This window comes from Corvus moneduloides, chromosome 6 (assembly GCF_009650955.1).
Source record: "Corvus moneduloides isolate bCorMon1 chromosome 6, bCorMon1.pri, whole genome shotgun sequence".
Taxonomy (NCBI): Eukaryota; Metazoa; Chordata; class Aves; order Passeriformes; family Corvidae; genus Corvus; species Corvus moneduloides.
The window spans coordinates 27,473,808-27,493,585 of NC_045481.1; the positions used below are offsets into that span (position 1 = coordinate 27,473,808).

General features: G+C 34.7%; 1 protein-coding gene across 6 annotated transcripts in view; it reads left to right on the forward strand.

Moving 5' to 3' along the window:
- Positions 1-19,778, forward strand: part of HEATR5A (HEAT repeat containing 5A) — a 65,304-nt gene that overhangs the window by 14,475 nt on the left and 31,051 nt on the right. For 5 of the 6 annotated variants that reach the window (XM_032113347.1, XM_032113346.1, XM_032113351.1 and 2 more), the window contains exons 5-17: positions 940-1,048; positions 1,565-1,714; positions 1,977-2,148; positions 4,138-4,298; positions 6,964-7,219; positions 8,333-8,488; positions 9,190-9,440; positions 11,812-11,923; positions 12,770-12,922; positions 14,206-14,305; positions 15,003-15,112; positions 19,296-19,459; positions 19,578-19,753. In XM_032113347.1, coding sequence (XP_031969238.1) covers positions 940-1,048; positions 1,565-1,714; positions 1,977-2,148; positions 4,138-4,298; positions 6,964-7,219; positions 8,333-8,488; positions 9,190-9,440; positions 11,812-11,923; positions 12,770-12,922; positions 14,206-14,305; positions 15,003-15,112; positions 19,296-19,459; positions 19,578-19,753 — 2,070 coding nt within the window. The remainder of the gene's footprint in view (positions 1-939; positions 1,049-1,564; positions 1,715-1,976; positions 2,149-4,137; positions 4,299-6,963; positions 7,220-8,332; positions 8,489-9,189; positions 9,441-11,811; positions 11,924-12,769; positions 12,923-14,205; positions 14,306-15,002; positions 15,113-19,295; positions 19,460-19,577; positions 19,754-19,778) is intronic. The other variant, XM_032113352.1, reaches the window with a different exon arrangement.

Genomic DNA, 19,778 nt, shown 5'->3' on the forward strand with positions numbered 1-19,778 from the left:
GAATTACTGTAAATATTAAATGTATTTTTTTAATTAAGAATATATTAGGTATGAGAATTTAAAATTATGTATGTGGAACTTGAATTCAGGTGGGGAATAAGAAAAATCTTGTTTTGTTGAAGGGGATGCTGAGCAATGTCTGCTTATTTAAGTAGGTCTGGAAAAGAACTGAAAGCTGATAAAACATACAATTCTTTTTCTCCTTGTATTCATGAAATCAATTGGTTTAGTTACAGATCAGTCAATACAAAACCCAAGTGTTTTCACTAACTAATTATTGAAACGAAAATGCTCTTTTATTAGGCAACTATTTCTTTATTTCTTGATATTTTTTTTTTTCTCAATATTAGCATTTTTTGCCTTTGCTAAAGGAGAGGCCAATGAGTACACAGAACCCAGCTGTCAAGTATTTCACATGGATGCTAAATTCAGCATCTGTCTACAGTGAAAAGGACATGGGTTTATAGTTTTATTTCCTTCAAGGTATTCCCTTATTATGTATTGTTATATAATAATGACAGAATTGGAATTACTAGACCATTTGCAGTCTACAGTCAACCATCAAGTTGTAAGTAAACCTGTCCCTGGCTACTTCTGGCAGCATCTGCTGCGGCATGACACAGAGCATGAAATTAATGTTAAGGTTTAAAAGTGGATATGAAAACTGTATTCCTATTGTAAAATGTACTGGAAGACTGTATTACCTGAATTCTTGTATTATCCAAGTTACTTTAGTAACCCTCATATCTGCATTTCTTCTAGAGGTTATGTGCCACATACAAACAATTTTTTTTTCCCTTTTGATGATCCACTTACATTTTTGGGACATCCTGTTTAGTTATTTTGCTGTTTGCCCATTGATTACTTCAGTCGTCTTAATCCCTTTCATCTCTTAACTGCATCCATTTTCACGCATCTTTGGATTTGCTTTTGTTTTAGTGCTGCGGTGGTATGCTTGGGCTATTTATACAAAAGATTGGGAAGAATTTTGGGAAACAGTTTTACTGACACCGTTGGGAATGTGCTTAAAGCAATGAAGAATGCAGAGGTATTGGAACAGCATGTTTAAAAAATGATTGGAAAAATAGAAGGATTTTTACTGTTGGTAGCTGGACGAATGAATAAGAGAAAATGCATGATACCAAAATAAAAAAAAAAGTTGTGAAAATTCAGATAAAAATCAGTGTCTAAATTCTAAAGAAGTACTGGAGTTAATTGATTATGACTATAAAAGGGTGGATCACAGCTTTCTTAATCTGAATTCATGAAATTTCTTGATAAATTAGAAAATGTAATTGCATTATTAATGAGAACATTTTTTCTATAGCTCATACTTTATGTTTTGAATTTTATAGTTGTAATTACTACTTTTCGATAGAACATAGAATTCCTATTTTCATTTGCTTATAGGGTTTTAGGGCAAGTTACCTGCTTTAACTTATTTCGGTATAAATAGATCTCTAAAAGACTCAACCATTTTTTACCTATTTCAGTAGTTGGCGTTTTGTAGTTCCAAAGAACTTAGGGTTACAAAGCTTTAACATTTCTCTTTTTCATTTTTCAGTCTCAAGGTCGTTATGAAATCATGCTTAGTTTGCAAAATATATTAAATGGTTTAGGAGCTGCTGCTATCCCCTGTCATAGAGATATTTACAAAGCTGCCCGATCGTGTTTGACAGATCGATCCATGGCTGTCCGCTGTGCTGCTGCAAAGGTAAACTGCTCCATGAGCTGTTTTTAGTAGCTCCCTGAGACATAAAATTCTGTTCTAATGATTGATGAACACAGAATTAAATACATTGTTTGCTTATCTGTGTTTCTTTAATATTAACTTGGCAGAAAAAATTCAAGTCATTTTAGTGTGAAGCAAAGTGCTTATTTTGTTAGGGGGAACTCAGTGTATCATGGAGCAAACAAAAATTTTTACTGAGTGCTTTTCCATGTCAAAACACTTTTATTTCCCTTTTTTTGTCTAGTGTCTTCTTGAACTTCAGAATGAAGCGGTATTTATGTGGAGTACAGACCTGGATAGTGTTGTTACCTTATGTTTTAAATCCTTTGAAGGTTCCAATTATGATGTACGATTAGCAGTTTCAAAACTTTTAGGCACAATATTGGCTAGAGCTCTAACATCTAAGCAGACAACAGGTAAAGTATGTACTTTCTTTGCTGATTCTTCATCTGTAAAAATCTGTGAGATGATAAGAAGCTCTCAAGTTTTCTTGAAGCCTGAAGTAAAATCACATTATAAGCTTCTTTCGACTGTTCTTGTCTCTGGTTTGGTCTTTTTTCTTGTGAACTGCTGTGCTTTTGGTTGCGTCTATCTGTCTATTTATCTATCTATCTATCTTTATAAAATAATTAATAATGAAAAGTACTTGGTAAAACTTTTTCTCCACTATGAGATTGTTACTGTATGGTGAGAAATTAGTAACTTCAGGAATTTAAAAGCAAGATTAATTTAAGCAGTGTAGAAACAACTAAGATTTGAGGCTGTCTCTCTGTCAAACTAAAACGTTAAGGATACCTTCAAGCTGTTTTTCTGCAGTAATCAATGCAATATCTGGGTTGTCAGTGGATAGCAGTATAAATATGATCAGAAGCAGAAATTAGCAGGCAGTTCTGTTTGCAGCAACAGCCATGTAACAGTTTTTTCTGACAGACAGTACTCGAGCTAACTGAAGCATCCTGGCACAAAGTTATCATTTCCAATACTTTGTGTGATTCAGACTGAGTGGTTTTAGTCTTAGAAGCCCCAAGCTAAATATCTAACTGTAATCTAAGCAAAATGTAACAGGGTGCAGGATAAGTGTGATTCAGACTGTTTGTTCTGCCTTCAATGGCAACAAAGAAGGCCTTCAATGCAATAAGCAGCAAATGACAAAATGACATGCCTTTAAGCCCAACTTACTGTTTTTCAGAATACTTGAGGCTCTGTATTTGCATTGTAGACTCTGAAGTCTTTGTTTACAAAGTATTTCCCTAAGAATCTTTTGGAGAGAATTACTGTGTTACAGAAAAAAATCAGCATTTATCTTTTTCTCAGTAAAATAAAATAATATTCTGACCTCTTTATAGACTCATTAGTTTTCTTTAATCTATGTAAGCAAAGTACTTGCTATTTCTGAAGCTCTAAAATAAGAAGCTTATAAATTATTTGGTTGGGTATTTCAAGGAGTTTTGTCCTTATTTTAGTTATTTTTAGTTAGAAAGAAGTTAGAGCTAAGTGGGGCAGAAGCTAGATGGGGACTAGAAGGAGCTGTCAGAGAGGTGGAGGGAGCGGTACATGAAGAAATTTGTAGTCCTGAAATTTGTGCATTGTAACTGATAACCTGCTGATATTGAGGGGGTTTTGTTTAATTTTTTTTTCTGGACGTGTTTATCTCAAATTCTCTTACTCCTTTTCTCATTTCAGTCCTTGAAAGAGAATGAAAAATGCAGTGAAAATTTTAGGTCACTTTGTTTGCACAGTGTGATCTCATCATGCTAAGTTTACACATACATGTCCCAGCATGTATTTTAGAAGAACTTTATTTCAAGAAATAAAGTGTTGAAATTGGAATAGGAATGGGGGATAAATAATTTTCCTAGACAATTGTAAGCATATTTTATTATTCTCACTCTTTTAGAGAGCTATCTTAAAGTTAAGGTGAGTTGATTTTTTTTCTAAGAGAACCTGTAGTTATGCCCTTACCTGGCTAAGTGTAGCAGAGAGGTATCTGCCCTGTGTGTAGTTTGGAATAGAGGTTGTCTTTGCTGGTAAGCTGGAATGTGTCAGAACCAGGGCTTTCATGAAACTGTGGGTGGTAGGGGTATACCTTACAGACCTTTTTGCAGAGGGAGCATAGATGGTAAATGCTGAGGATGGGAAAAAGTATGCATATTAAGTAATGGCTTAAACTACTTAAAGGTACTTATTGCAGGAAAACTTGAGAGAGACTGTGCTTTGCTGGAGCACTGAGTGCTAAAATGTCTTAGTTTCTGTTGTGAAGTTATGCTCAAACAGTATTTAGATTTGATTGTGCTACTGAGTTTGTGCAAATTATTTTTACTAAAATTAAGAGAGTTGAAACTCTCTACTTTTAAATGTAGCAAGATTTTAGAACTGTTCCTCTAAAGATTTACATCTATTCTTAGCATCTACCAAGCATAACTTCCGCAGAATCTCTTTGGAAGATGTGATGGAGCTATTGGGAACTGGATTTCTTCGTGGAAGTTGTGGATTTCTACGAGCCAGTGGCGATATGTTGAAAGGGACCAGTTCAGTCAGCAGAGATGTTAGAGTTGGAGTCACCCAGGTTTGGATTACATCAGTTATGATTTTCTGAGATTGCTAAACATTTGTATCATTGCTTTGCTCTGCATATGTATCTTCTTTCTTCCTTTTTTTGTATCTGTAATGAAATGTATATACTTGAAAATAAGGATTTACTTCTTGAGTCACGCTGGAAGGAAAAGAAGAGATTTCTGATGTTGCTTATTGTTTACCCGAGAGTTTGAAATTTTAAAAACTAAATATGTCCTACTTGTGAAAGCTTCACATGATATGAATTTCAAATGAGTGGTATAAATAAATTCCTCAAATTTTTAATTTAGAACTTATTTCCTTATGTCTGAAAATTAAAGGGAGAAGTTACAAGAAATGTTTGAGTTTGAAATATTTTCCTTCTCTATAGAGAATTCCAAGTCTAGTTCTGAAAGGATGGTTCTGCTTTGAGTAAGTGCATGAAAAGTAAGGAAAACATAATTTAGTGGAAAAAACCCAGCATCTCTTTTGCTGTGTTCCAGGATGCTCAAAGCATAGAATCTTGTTAACTGAACAGGACTGAAGTCAGGCCATATAGTGCACGCTCGTAAAAACACTATAAAATTTTCACATAATATCAGCTTGGCTTCATCCTCTAAATATTGTCTTAAATGTAAACATGCTAAATTGTAGATATTCAAATGTGAAACCTGTGAATCAAGACTAAAGGTCATGATGAACATTTATGTATTCAACAGCTGTGATTATTTCAGTATGTTACAATCCCACAGCTATATGATTAACCACCTTTGCCAGTAAGGCAGTTTGTCAGTACATTTCAACTTCTGCAGTGCAAAGGATCTTTAAATTAGCTTGAATTTCTAATACAAGCTGCCAGATTTTGCAGTGAAACAGCTAGAAGGTGCTCACAAATTGTCTTCTGTGCTCAGGTCTTGCTGAGTGGAAGCATTAACTTTTGGCAGAGAGAACAGAAAAGCTGGGGAACAATAATACGTTGACAGCTATTTGCCTAGAAAATGCATGCCAGAGATTCCTAGGGTTCCTAGGGTTCCCTTTCTTCTACATGAGTAATTTTGTTGTTTATGTTAGACACAAGACAAAGTATGTATGAGGCAAATACAGAAATTGGTGGATATAAGCAATTGTGAACTTTCTTATGAGGAATTTTGTGTGTTCGTTTGCATATTCTCTTTTTTTTTTTTTTTTCTATAGACAGGGTAGTTTTATTAGTTTTCCAGGAATATATCAGGTATCTCAGTCCAATGTTTTGACTATTTGTACTGGTCTTTGGAAGTTGTCTCTTTTTTCATGCATTTCTGTGTTAACGCAGTAGTACCTGTGACAGATGGTACACTCAAACTGTACCAGAACAGTTTAAATAGTGCAATGTTTCTGTAAAAAAAGCTTGGAAAATTGTGAATTTATCAGTGCGTGTGAGTAGAAAACACTTGCAGTTATAAAATGTATTAATTAGTGATGGCAGGTTATTATGAAATTTAAAAATAAGAAAGTCTCTGAAGATGACTTCTTACATATGGAAGATTTTATATTTGTTGAAGACAGAGTTTAAAATGAAGCCGTGGCAGACTCTTCACAAGTCTATCCTGTTAAATTCCTCAGTTTTCAAATCTGTAAAACCAGAGTAATGTACTGATGCATAATGAAACCTAAGTAGTATTTGTCAAGAACAATAAGCTGCTAACAGGATCTATAGTATAATTATTTTGTCTACAATAGTTCCCTTTCTTCTACATGAGTAATTTTGTTGTTTATGTTAGACACAAGACAAAGTATGTATGAGGCAAATACAGAAATTGGTGGATATAAGCAATAATTGTGAACTTTCTTATGAGGAATTTTGTGTGTTCGTTTGCATATTCTCTTTTTTTTTGTATTCCATTTTCTTGATCTATTCATTTAAAAAATCCAACATATGCACATGGAAGGCAATTGTAGGGGAGCTTATTATGTGGCGAAATAAATGGTCTTGTGGGAATTAGATTTGTAAAGTGATTCCGCATTCTTTCTCTTTGTGGTGACAAACATAATCTTTTTATGGTACCTCCATTGCAAGGCAAACAATTAAAATTCATTGGGTTGAAGAACAGTGTCTGGGGCCTGCAAACGTTCCCTGATTCAGACCCTTTAATAACCAATGGGTTATTTTCTCTGGGTTATGGGTTATAGTTTTGTAACATAGTAGTCCTTAAAATGCATTCATACATTAAATTTGGGTTCCATGTGCAGAATGTTAAATAGCTGGAAGCTCTTGTTCAGTGAGACCAAACACAGTGTTTTACATAACAAGTGCCTGTGCAGGGTAAACTGCCATTTCTCATACTCTGGAATGAGATGACATGGGCAAGCAACTAGAAATAACTTACAGTCCTTTAAAGCAGGCTGCAATATTACTAGTGCAGAATCACAGAATGTGCTGAGTTGGAAGAGACCCATAACAGTTTGGATAGTAATTTAAATTATTTTTAAAAATAATATATAGATATAGATATAAAATTTGCAGATACCTAAAAGTGAGAATATATGTGATTTATGGATGCATAAATGTATAAATCATTTCAGTTTCGTGTTCTAGTTGTGGCAATGTGAAGACTTAAAAAAATATGTATGTAGGATAGTTAGCAGTGATTTTCCAGATATTTTGCCCTAAAATATGTTTCTTTTCAAATCTCTTCCAGGCATATGTAGTATTTGTCTCTACATTAGGAGCACAATGGCTTGAAAGGAACTTCTCTGCCTTCCTATCACATATTCTAGATCTTGTGTCTCAGTCTCACCCTAAGGCTATTCAGAGTCCAACGGATGCTATCGGCTGTCGCCGCTGTGTTTCATTCATCCTTCGAGCTACAGTAGGAGGCCTGCTTGAGGAAAAGGCTCAGATTGCAGCTGCCAAGGAGATTTGTCAGGCCATCTGGAAACTGAAGAAAGTTGTGGGTATGGGTCTAACAAGATTATCCATTTGGGCCTCTGTTTTTCCTTTTTTAAGTGATTGTCCAACTACCTAATCCAGAGACTGCAGAAATAGAGTATATAGTGCTGATTTATTACCATGATAATGTAGAGGGCTTTTGATGGACTGCTTTGTTTTTAGCTTGGGCTGGTTATTTGCTTGTGTGTGTCTGTGGTTTTGTATGTGTGTACCCACACAAGTATATACAGATTTTGTAACGCTCCAAAATGGCAAATGTACCATTTACCATTTTAATTTAACCATTAACAAATAAAATAATTGCAGTAATAATATAGAGACAATATTGTAAAGTAAGTTAGGTTGGCAGATAACGCATGTCTAGTCAGATCCTGCCTTCCTGTTCAAAGCAGTTGACATGCTGAAGGTTCAAAAAAGAAGCATTTGTTCCTAATCGACAAATGAGCATTTCTCCTAGAGAAAACAGATCTCTTGCATGATAAGGTCTTGTACACTGCTTCCAGAAAAAGCCGCTGATCTTCCACCACTGGCCTTCTGGAGGAGAAGAAGGAGAATCCTGGACATAAGGAGTTGTCCTCTGGTGTACAGCTGCATATTGTATCTGATTTAAATATCGGAATGTTTTGTGTCTAAACAGATGTAAACATTTATGTCTCAGAAGATAAACTTTCAAAAAACATCATATTTTTCCCTTCTTCTTCGTTCCATCTCTCCGCCTTCTTGCTTGCTCTTGCAAGATTTCATTCTTTTCTTCCCTTTCTTCTTTCCTACAATGCAGTAAAATCTGGCAAGTTATATCAAAGCATGTCTTCTTCAAGTTATTGTTGGTGGGGCAGATGATAACACACTTCTTACTTATTACTGTTCCCCATCATGTAAAGATAAGCAATTTGGTAGTTTCCATTTATCTATACTCTTGCACTCACAGAGGTTACTACGCCATCCTTTTAGTAAAAGAAATGTACTTGTCTCAGTGAAGGTAACCCTTTATGGAAACAAAAATGGTAATGGTAGAAGCTTATTTAGTAATATAAACAACCTCTGTTGGCAAAAACCCTTCTCCCATCTGTTTGATTTTGGTATGATTTCATGGTGATTTTCTTGTATTGTGTTATCAGATGCTGCAATGAGTGACGGTAACTTGGAAACAAAAATTAATACAACAGATGTAACAGTAAGTCAGCACGTGCTTGTGTGTGCACTTCAGGAACTTGGAAGTCTCATTCATGGCTTAGGAACTACAGCAGCACCGTTACTGCAAGACTCCAGTGCAGGTACAAGCCCTGAATTATTTTGTGAACCAGAGTACAAATTAAATTTATATTTGTTTGTTCACTGTGATCTTCTTTGATTTCTTATGGCTATTCTTCTGGTGCTCAGTCTCCATACCAGAATCCTCCATAGTTCTTGTGTTATTTTCTGTATTCTTCCAATAAACTTTAAAAAGGGGTAAGGAGGGAAAGTTGGCTGCCTTATTGCTGTAGGAAAATTTCAGACATTGCCCAAAGAGTTCTGTATCTTTCCTAACCTGTACAAGAATGTTAATTAAAAAAAAAAATCATCTTCATCAAATTTAATTCCATTAAGGGTTGCTTTTAAGGTCCAGCACTTCATAATGTTTATAATAAACAGTTTGATTGAGCTGGGTACCTTTATTGTTTTCATTTAGCTGCATCCATGGCATGGATTTCTGCTTCCTTATAGAAGCGTACAGATATTTTCTATGCATATTGGGGGATAACTGTAATATGTTAGGTTTTCTCCATAATGTTACTTTTCATCCAGGATAAATTTTTCTAAAAAGAGCATAATTATTTAAATTTGTTACAATTACTTCAAAATAAAAAACGATAGTACTTTTTCAAGAGAAGTATAGAAATTGGATAGCGTTATGTTTGCCAGTCCTGTATATACATTTTCGCTTGTTTGACAATCTGCCTCTTTCTTAAGTGTGTTTATGCATTTTATTTTTCAGGAGTTCTGGAAGCAGTAATTTCTGTCATTCTTCATCCCAGTATTTCAGTGAGACTAACAGCAGCTTGGTGTTTGCGCTGTATTGCAGTAGCATTGCCCTCCTATGTGTCCCTGCTGTTGGATCGTTGCATTGAACGTCTTAGTGCATTGAAATCCTGCCCAGAAGCAGTAACTGGCTATAGTTTTGCTGTTGCTGCTTTGCTGGGTGCAGTAAAGCATTGTCCTTTAGGAATTCCACATGGAAAAGGGAAGGTATGGTCTGAATACTTTACATATAGGCCATTCTTATATTTTTTTGCAGCAGTATTTACATGTTTTCTTTGTGATATGGTCACAATACCCAATGTTACTGATGAGATACTTTGGTTCCTCAAGAAGAGGGCTTTGAAGCATACCATAACTCAAATAAGCATGTGTTTTTCTCACATGTATCAGGATCCGAAATTCTCATTTCTTGGGAATGACTCTCAAGTGTACAGGTTAGTCAGTGCATACAGCAATAACTGCAATTATGTACTATCTTGAAAATCTTTGGTCAAGTCCAACAGATACACACTTCTGCTTTGTTGTACAGAAACCAACTTATTGCATTAACACAGTCTAAGATGCAACCCTCCTCACTAGTGCAGGTAGGATATGCTGTGCTCTGAAGTTTTAAAGATATGCAGCCATACAAATAAAGACCAGGAAAAGGAGCTGTTTCCATCTTCGTTAGAATTTTATCCATTGAGTTACTCATATTTGGAAAACGATGGTGCATTACAAATGTCAGCAGTACATGTTAATTCTTTGCATAATGTAGAAACATTCTCTCTTCTGAAAAAGACTGTTTCAGAGTCAATGAACATTAAGAACATTCTGGACATTCAGAGTCCTGAGTGATGAACTTTTCCTTGTGATTGCTGAAAGATCATGTGGAGAGAACAAAACGAATGTAGTTTGCCCACTTATAGATAAGAAGTGCCATTCAAATACTCTACACCTAAGCAGAGCTGAAGTTTCTGTTTAACAGAGAAACATAAGTCTTAACAAAGATTTCTTTTAGAAGATTATAATAGGATGAGATAGGACTAGGGAGGAGGTATGGGAGGACACAGAAAAAAATATGGGAGGAACACTGTATTCTGTACTATGGTGGCAGGGGGAAGAACAGAACAGTTGACAAAAGCCCTTTTCTGCTCTCTCCTAGGAACACTGCCAGATTCCAGACTAGCTCCTCTTCTGAGAAGCAGAAAAAGACCACTGTTAAATAGAGCAGTTTTGAGAAGGAAGTATCAAACATAGATAATAATGATCTGTAGAGAAGCTGTTTTATATTAATGGATTTTCCTTTGAGAGAGCAGTTAGAGTTGCAGGTGGAACCTAAAGAAAATAAAGTAATTAGTGAGTTTATATGTATTTAACATTCAGTGCTATTGCTTATAATTCAGTTTTAAAAAATCCTTCAAATACAAGGCATTCCTCCTAGTACACAGAGAGAAAAACTGTCAGAAATCATTAAATTATGTCCTTTCTAGCATGTATGCTTTACAGGTAGTTTAAGTATACTAAGTTGTTAGTGATTTTTTAGTAGTATAATTTTAAAAAGGCTTATTTTAGAATCAAATGTATTAACTGTATCTGGAATGTATACAAATACATTTCTTCTTTTACAACCACCTGGTAGCATTATGGAATTGGGGAAACTAATATTTTCAGATTGGAAAAAAGACTTCACATGAAGTTCTGGAAGTGTAAAAATCTCAAACATTGGTGAAACAAACTTTCATGACATTTTAAGTGTGAAAAAAAATTATAGAAGGATGTTTTCTATACTGAAGCTTTTAATGATACTTTTGATAATGACACTTCTTACTTGCAATACTGATTTATGAGCAGTTTGTTTTGGAGACTGGACATAATGCAAGTCGTAAGAAATATGTTTTAGCATATGTGAAACATAATTGAAGCAAACTATATGCAGAATACTTACAGCATTTGTAGCCATACTGTGGTAATTGTGCATGAGCACAAGGTGTGTTCCTCCACGTAAGTTCTAGGTAGCTTATGTTTTGGTAACAAGCGGAGTCACCTTGCATTTAGCCCGTAGTGTGCATGTGCAGTTATTCTGGAGCAGCTAAAATAGGATTAATTCCAGCTATACTATTTTAATTTATTTGTCATACCATTTGTTGATTTGAAAAATGGTCAGAAAGAACAATAGGCTTTATTCTGAAACAAGGATAGAAAGATCATTACCACTCTCACCCCTTCTTTTGAGCTGTAAGTCATAGATGTTGTGCATACATTGTGGCATAAATAGAGTATCAGAACACTTCTATCCTTCCAATGCATATTCCTGTGGGAATTAGCAGTTGTGATTTTACTGCTGATAAAAGAGAGAGTACAAAGCAGCAACGTAACTTACCTAGTACTCCACAGAACTGTTTTAAGCCATCCCAGACTAGTACTGAAGTCAGGAATTGCAACTTCATGAGCCTGATTTATTGCCATAGTGTAAGAGGAAGATGACATTCTATCTGGGCGCAAGAAAATAGGATTAAGTATTATACCAAATAGTATTAAAAAAAAAAATTGGTAGTTACCAAAATGTGATGCTCTGTTTTTCTCTTTTACTTTGAAGGTAATCATGACAGTAGCAGAGGATTTGTTGTGTTGTGCATCTCAGAACAGTCGCATTTCACTGCAGCGAATGCAGGCTGGATGGCTCTTGATAGCTGCTCTCATGACATTAGGTAGTAGCTTTCTACAATTTTTCTTTATCTACATTAAGGTGTTCAGTGTTCTGTCTGATTTTTAGTTGGAGGTTTTGTCTAGTTTACTGCTGCACAATAATTCTTAAAAACCCAAATGTTGAAATATTTTAGAAAACCTTTCTGAGATCAAAATGTTGTTATTTCTTTCAAATTTGCTTTTTAGTTCATTGGGAGCAATGTCTGAGAAATAGTGATTGGAGTGGGACTGCTATTAATTAAACGTAGATGATAAATTTCAAAGTGAATCTAACCAAATGTCCTAGTGGTCATTCATAGAAGAATTTTTAAATAGTTGTCACAGCAAAAAATGAGCTAATCATTTGTATTTGCATCTTGTCAGGCATTTGAAATCTTACAGAACTTTCTGATATATATTAATGGTCAGATTATTGACTGTAATCAGTAAATTGCTAATAAAGAATGTATTTTATTGGCTTTGGTAATATTTTTAAGGCACTTGCCATGTTTTCAGGTGTTATTTCTGCCCAACAACTTCCATTTTTTTCTTATGCTTGCTTTTCTGAACATCACTGTTGATCATTACATCTCTTCTATGCTGGTGATCCACAGGGTCTATACTTAGTAAAACAGAGATTGTAGTTGGTTTGGTAACATACTAGTAAATGTGTCAGTGGGTAGTTACATATGAAAATGAAGTACCAAAACAGTAAACATTTGAGAAATTACATATGAGAAGGCTGAGAAAGTAGCATAAGGTTTTGTTTACTGCTGTAAAGATTTTACAAACACAGAAAAAAAAAAGAATGAAAGAAGGTTTAGTTTTATTAATCCTTGCATTGGCATGACAACTGTCAACATTTACAGGTCCTGCAGTTGTCCAACATCATCTGCCACGAATGCTGTTACTGTGGAAGTGCATCTTTCCGTCATCTCCTAAAGACCTAGAGACAGAGAAGACACGAGGAGATTCATTTACCTGGCAAGTAACACTGGAAGGTCGTGCTGGTGCTCTCAGTGGTAAGCAGGATTTACTGTCTTTCTCTGCCTATTTATAATTGGTCTCTTAGTTAATTTTCCTTCTGAAAGAACAAGGACATTTCATACTGATTTTTTTTCACTAGCTGGTAAAGGCTATATTCATTCCCCAACATACATGCTTACATACCAATATTTACATATAAATATATGTTTCATTTTTCTAAAAAAAGAAAAAACAAACAAACCAAGAGAGTTTTTCCTCTCCTCCTTCTAATCAGTTGCTTTTCAAGCAATAAATGATAATCAGGAAGGTTGCTTCTCTTGTTTAGCAAGCAAATCACAATAATGACTGAAGACCCAAAGCAGGGTATGTTCTGTTGTTTATCCAGTCTATTATATGTGGCAAATAGTGGTTCTGTTTCCTACTAGGTAACTTACTATAAGCAAAATAGAACTGGTGAGTCATTCAAACGTGTTTGTGAGAGTGGAAGGATTTGGGTAAAGATTACGATCAGGTAGTTGGGATTCTCAGCCAGGAAAGAGTGCTTTGGATGTGGCTGCTCTCTGGTAGGTTGCGATTTTTAATCATGAAATACTGTGAATTTGGGTTTCCAAGAAGTTGCTCCAGTGATTTTCAAATACTTAATGTGTTTCAGTCTTGTATTCTAGAGTACTAAAGGGTACTTCGCTTTCCAGTAAACCCTGATATAGTAATCACCCCTCTCTCTCACTATTAAGATGTATCACAAAGTGTGGAATTCAATAGTAATTTCATTTTAGACCTACCTAAACAATTAACCTTTAAATCTTTTTTCTTTAGAAAGTAGGTACTTAATACAATATATTCTCTAGATGCTTTCGAAAATAAAACTCAAATTTAGTTTTCTGTAAATTATATACATATTAATTGGTTCCTAAAGAACAGTAATTGAACTAAATTTTAATGGAAAACTAGTGAAGTAAGCAGTAGGTCACCTGATCATCCTCCTATTCTCTTTTTATTATTATTATAGAATTATCATGAAGTTGAGTTATATACGATCACTTAGTTCATAACAAAAGGCAAAAAATAATTGCATTTATGTATGCAATTAAAAGTCAGGGTATGAATGTCCAAGCTGACACACCAAAAGGGTGCATCTGACTTTTTTCATTTGAGATTTTTATCAGTTTTTTCATTTATTGGCCAAAGTATTTTTTTGTTTATTTTCTTCTACTTTTATACATTATTAGTGATGTGACAATGTAATTACTTTGCTAATGTGATTTTTTTTTTCAATATAACTCACACTAAGTAAGTTGAAATCCAATTCCTTTTCTAGCTATTAAAAGCTTTGTTTCCCACTGTGCTGGTCTTCTTACGGATGAAGTTGTTCAGCGACTTCTTCCTCCTCTCCCAAGTGCTGTTGATTTATTGACACAGTAAGTGTGTATATAAAAGTGTTATTTGAAAACCTAGAGTAATCTTCTGTATTTGATTAGTGCACTTTCTAAAGAACTTTCTTTTCAAGGGACAAAAATCAGAGTTTGTGTTTGCAGATTCCAGTGTCATGTGAAAAATCTAAGGAAAACTTTCTTGCAAGGGTTTTTTCAGTTAGTTTTTATATACTGCTTTTTAAATTAAACATGCACGTTTTCATTTATATACCATTATTTTTTATAAAATAAGAATCCAAGTTCAGTAATATGCTTGGAAAAACATCTTTTAGACATGTATATTTTCTGTATTTAATTTCAGATCTAAGCTGGAAAGGGTTTTATAATTTTTAAACTTTTGCCTTTGGAATATAGAACAATTCAATGCATTTGGGCTCTAAGCTCTAACTTAGAGAAATATATCCACAATAATGTCATAAATATAGGTACAATCAAAGGAAATACAAAGCTTGTTTATTTCTCTAGTATTAAATAAAAATAACGCTTGGAAATGGACAAAAGACATTTTTTCAGAATATGTGAAATAAATCAGTTTCCTTTTACTATTAGTTATGCAAATCAAAACTGTACTTCTAATATATGTAGATTTTAAAAGCATTCAGTAGAGCGGTACAAATGAAACTGGGGTGTTACATAAAACTTAAAGTCCCTACCATCTCTGACATGCTTTTTATATTTTAAGGCTTTCTTCAATATACAAATCATATGGAAATTCCTTAAAAACACCATCAACGGTTTACAGACATAAACTTTATGAATTACTAGCAGTATTGCCCCCAAAGGCCTACGAAGGTACGTATTTCCATACAAAGAGAAATCCATTAAAATACCATGGGCTCATTTTTAAGTTTTTGTCCAACACACATTCAGCCAGCAAAGATTAGTTCCACCTTTTCTAAAAAACAAATTTTATTCCCTCTATATAAGTTTGATGAATTGTAGCAAAGTCACTGTGGTTTTGAAAAGCTAGTGTTCATGATCTTTTTTCCCTTTTCCTAATACAAATACAGACCTCTGTTACAAAGAGATGCTTTTGCTCTATTTTTGGTTGACACTTGAAGTTAGTCATCGTTTCAATTTCAAACTAGTTGAAAAATTTCTTTTCTTTGATGCCTGCTTTACTTTTCCCTTGAATCCTAATTCCCAAAGGTGTAACTTTAGCTTAAACTAATTGCATATAGACCACTGAAAGAATTCAAATTAATTGAATTAACTAAGCATATATTACAGACATATTAATCTGATCCTGTGCAGATTGTGGATAAAAGGTTTGTATTTAAGGAACAGTTTCAACAAAATCTGGGGATTGACTTAATTTTTATAGGAGAACATAACAAAAAGAGTCTAGGCCTCTAAACCATTAAATATGCAATGTAGTTGGATGGGTCTAACTTTTCAGCTAAAATATTTATTATCTTTGTTATCTTTAAATCATTTGCCATACAGTAGTGTATGGACTGCAGCAAGGAACTATAGTGTTTTGACAGCTGTAAAGAGAAGTACAGGGTATTCTTCAGGACAGAAACAACATGGAGCAACACGCTCTAAGTTAGCTGTGTCCTCTGTATCTTGGAGGGAATCGTTACTCAAATAATCTGCTCCATCTAGTGGCAACTGCTAAGAGGATCGGGACAAATCCCTGACCTATGCCTTAAAAGCTGTTGTCACATTAGAAGTCTCTGTGTAATGAAGCATAGTCTACAATACTCACTTGTGACTGAAGATTGCACCGCTGTCCCTGAGACCAAGTTATTCCTTTTGTTCTTGAATACAGGAGCAACATGTCATAGAATACAAACATTTGGGTATGGCTGGGTTTGGCAGTTTCTTGGTGTGTTTGGGATTTTTGCCTATGTTCTAACTTCATTGAAAATATACGGTGTTTTACAGTGTGACCTGCAAAATATAACTCTTGTGAGAGAGCAGCCTAGCTGAGGATGCTGCATTCTAGATCCAACAAATAAAGAAAAAGCTTGATAAGTTTTTTACAAATAAGTTGACACCCCCCTGAAAGCTTTGAAAATAGCCTTAGAATCAAAACAGTAATTTAACAGGTATAGTCTCAGAGGTGTCCACCCATGTGTAATATAGCAGTTTGAGAGTGGGGAAGGAATGGAAGTACATACATTGCTAGAACTTATTTTTATATATTTTAACATATAAGTGTGCATCATTTAAAAATGCGATGAAAAGTTTCTAAGGTAAAACTTGAAACAAATACCATTCTTTCCATAATATTTCTAGTAGGATAGCTTCATGCAGAAGCTGTATGTCTTTGCAAATATTGGGAATTTTAAAAATACATTGTTTGGGGAAAGATTGTCACTATGAAACTCAGAATGCTTTTTTCAGTGTCTAAATTTAGTTATTATAATTAGTACTGTTGTGTTGCACAGCATGGCACATTTTACATGGCTCAGAGTGACAAACTGAGAAGCTTTCACCTCTTCATGGTTTTATTTCTTTTCTATTTATTTTCTTCAATTCAGGTAGTTAGCCAGATGATAGAAATCTGTAAGTTACTTCTTTTTAAGAAAATTGGTGATAGAAACATATACCAGGAGTTGTAATTCAAGCTTTTAGTATTTGCAAATAATGTGCAAAGCTTGTTTTCTTTAGTACAAGAGGAACAAAACAAAATACCCAAGAAAATAAACAGTTGAAAACAGACTATTCATATACCCAAGCTTCTCTGTCAATTCATGCCTTTAGATTTCTGAGGCCTGAGATACTATGACTTGTTTAGGCTCTGTTTGGTCCTTTCCTACTCACTTTCTGCCTCTTTGATGTTCCTTTTATTGCTTTGTCATCTCTCAAAATCATATCTGCTCAACCAGCAGAATTTTGCAAAATTCTACCTTGAGTGTACACGAATCATAACTGATTTTTTGCATTATTTCAGCAATAACAGATATGAGAAGAACATATTAGGTAAACTTGAACATCAGTGAAATACATTTAACATGTTTTAGTTGCTGTCTTCCATCGTGTGTGAATGGTTAAGACCTGTAATTTATCTGCTCCAAAGTATGAACTTGTTAAAGCTGGGGAAAGCTGGTTGTGTTTCTAAGATGACAAGTCGTATTTGTGATCATTTTCATGTGTCATTAATTTTTGATTATAATGTGCTCATGTTTTTGAGGCTAAACATTTATTCCTTGTGAGTTAATATAAAAAGTTTGATATTGTCCAAATTGAAAATTCCACAAAAATAATTTCAGTAGTTTGAATTCTATTAGATTTCTTGATGTTTCGTGTTGTCTGAAATTAATATGTTTTGTCAGACAACTCATTAGAGTTCTTTCCGTTCTTCGGCTTTTTGTGCTTGTTATGTTCCACTGTTTAAACCATAAAATTGAATACAAGCATTCACTTTTCTTTCTTAATAGCATGAGATTAATAGCTAGAATGGTGAAACTGCATTCTGGCTTAAAATTTTGAACTGCTTTACGTTGGGGTAATATTGTTTGAAGTGTTGAGGATTGCCAACTGTCTGGGACTAAAATAAATGTTTATTTGGTTAAAAAATGCTGGATATCTCCATGAAATTTTATTTCAAAAACTGTTTTTTTTCATAGGAAGGGGATTTTTTAAAAGAAATTTTGTTGTGATGACTAATAATGAAAAAACAGCTTCTAGTTGTTCAGTATCATGGTTTTTTTAAAGGCTCAATTTCTATTCCTCTCACACATTATCTGTACGCCTTGCAATATATGTGATAGTGCAAACATTTTGCATTAAGATTTGAATAAAGCACTTTGGGAAAATTACATACTTGCTTCATTAGTCAGGGAGGCAGGCAAAGCAACAGATGCCTGCAGGGGAGACATGCTGATAGGAGTTTGACAGGTAGGGGAGAGCAAGTCAGCTTCTCAGAATAGATTCTGTTTTCAGGAACGGTTAAATAGCTGGTTGCAGCTACCAGCTCCAGCTATACTAATAACTCTGCTCGTGCTCATGAGGTGCTGATAACTGTGTTGACCCACTTTTTGGAACTTCCATGTGTTGAAAAATTTTAAGCAACTGCAGTGCCAACATGTAATTGTGTGGTCAACTAACAACAAAACTGAATGCGAGGAATTGGATATGTGGAGTTAAGCTCCTGTCCTTCTCCCCTCTCCGCATCTTAGTGCTGATATTTCCCAATTCATGAGGACTTGACTTTTCAGTCTTAATGCTCTGGAGGTAAATTCTTATGTAATATTTGTATAAAGACTGTGTACATTCTTTAAAATCAGTTTTGCAGTGTTCTTCACCGCAATTACAAACCAGTCCTTTCTCATCACATGTGGTTCAGCACTGGAAATGTTCTCTCACTACAAAGCCTGTTTTAATAACCTCAGTAGTCTGACTCAAAGTGCCCAGTGTTGTAGTATTATGTACAGCCTTGTCAGCAGTGTTATGTGCAAAAATATGTGAAAGTTTTAACTACCAGTGTAATTTATCATAATGTAACCTACAGTAAACTCCTCCTGCTTTGGTTTTTGCATGCAAACTCCTAAAATAGGGCACTGCATTAATCAGCTTTTGGTTACTTATCAAACCTATGGATGTTTTAAACTACTTCTGCTTGCCAAGTCCAAGTATCCCTTTGTGATTACGTAATACATTCTGTGGCATTAATTTTCAGGAAGTAGAAGAAAATATGGCTATGTTCATAACTGCCTTTCCCCCTTTAATTTATTTGTAAATGTAACTAATTTATTGAATTATCAGTTTTATGGCATTATGCCTTCTGTAAAGGTAAAACTCTCTGGTTTTCAGCTTCTAGATTGCTGTGGGTGCTTAGCTTGCTTATGTCAGGTACTGCTCTGTGGTTTCCCCTCTAACAGAGAGTCTTCTCTAATTAACTGTTTGAAGACTAAAGAGAAATGTTAGATGGATGTTACTATTTCAGGATGAATATATTGCTCCCAAAATTGCTTGTGGCAAGTAGCTAATGAAGTGTTTTGAATATTTTTTCTTTAATTTAAAGGAAATTTCAGTGCTGTTCTAAAAGAGTTAGTGACTGACTTGACTGTCCCAGATAGCCAGATTGATGCCTCTACATTCCTGCTTCCACCCCTTTGTCATGAGAACGATCGCCTTTTACTCGGTCCCCTACTGCAGGAGACTGACCACCGATTTATTGAAGAGCAGGTACTTTTTGGTTTTATTATAAAGGTATTATTGTATTTTCATACAGTTGTAGTTATTTGGGTCAGTACTCATTTAGACTTGGTCAAAAATATGGCTATCACTTTTTTGCTTCTTACAGCTCCTTTTAGGTAACAGCATAGCTGGTGGCAGCTTGGAGTATGACCCTTACTCAATTTATGAGAAATTTGTAAAAGGGGATTCATTACCTAAACCACTACCTCCTGCATTATCTGTTATCAGTGCAGCAACTCGACTTTTTGGAGTTATGTTTTCCCACATAACAGAATCTCACAGGTAAAGTAGTATCTGTAACTGCTGG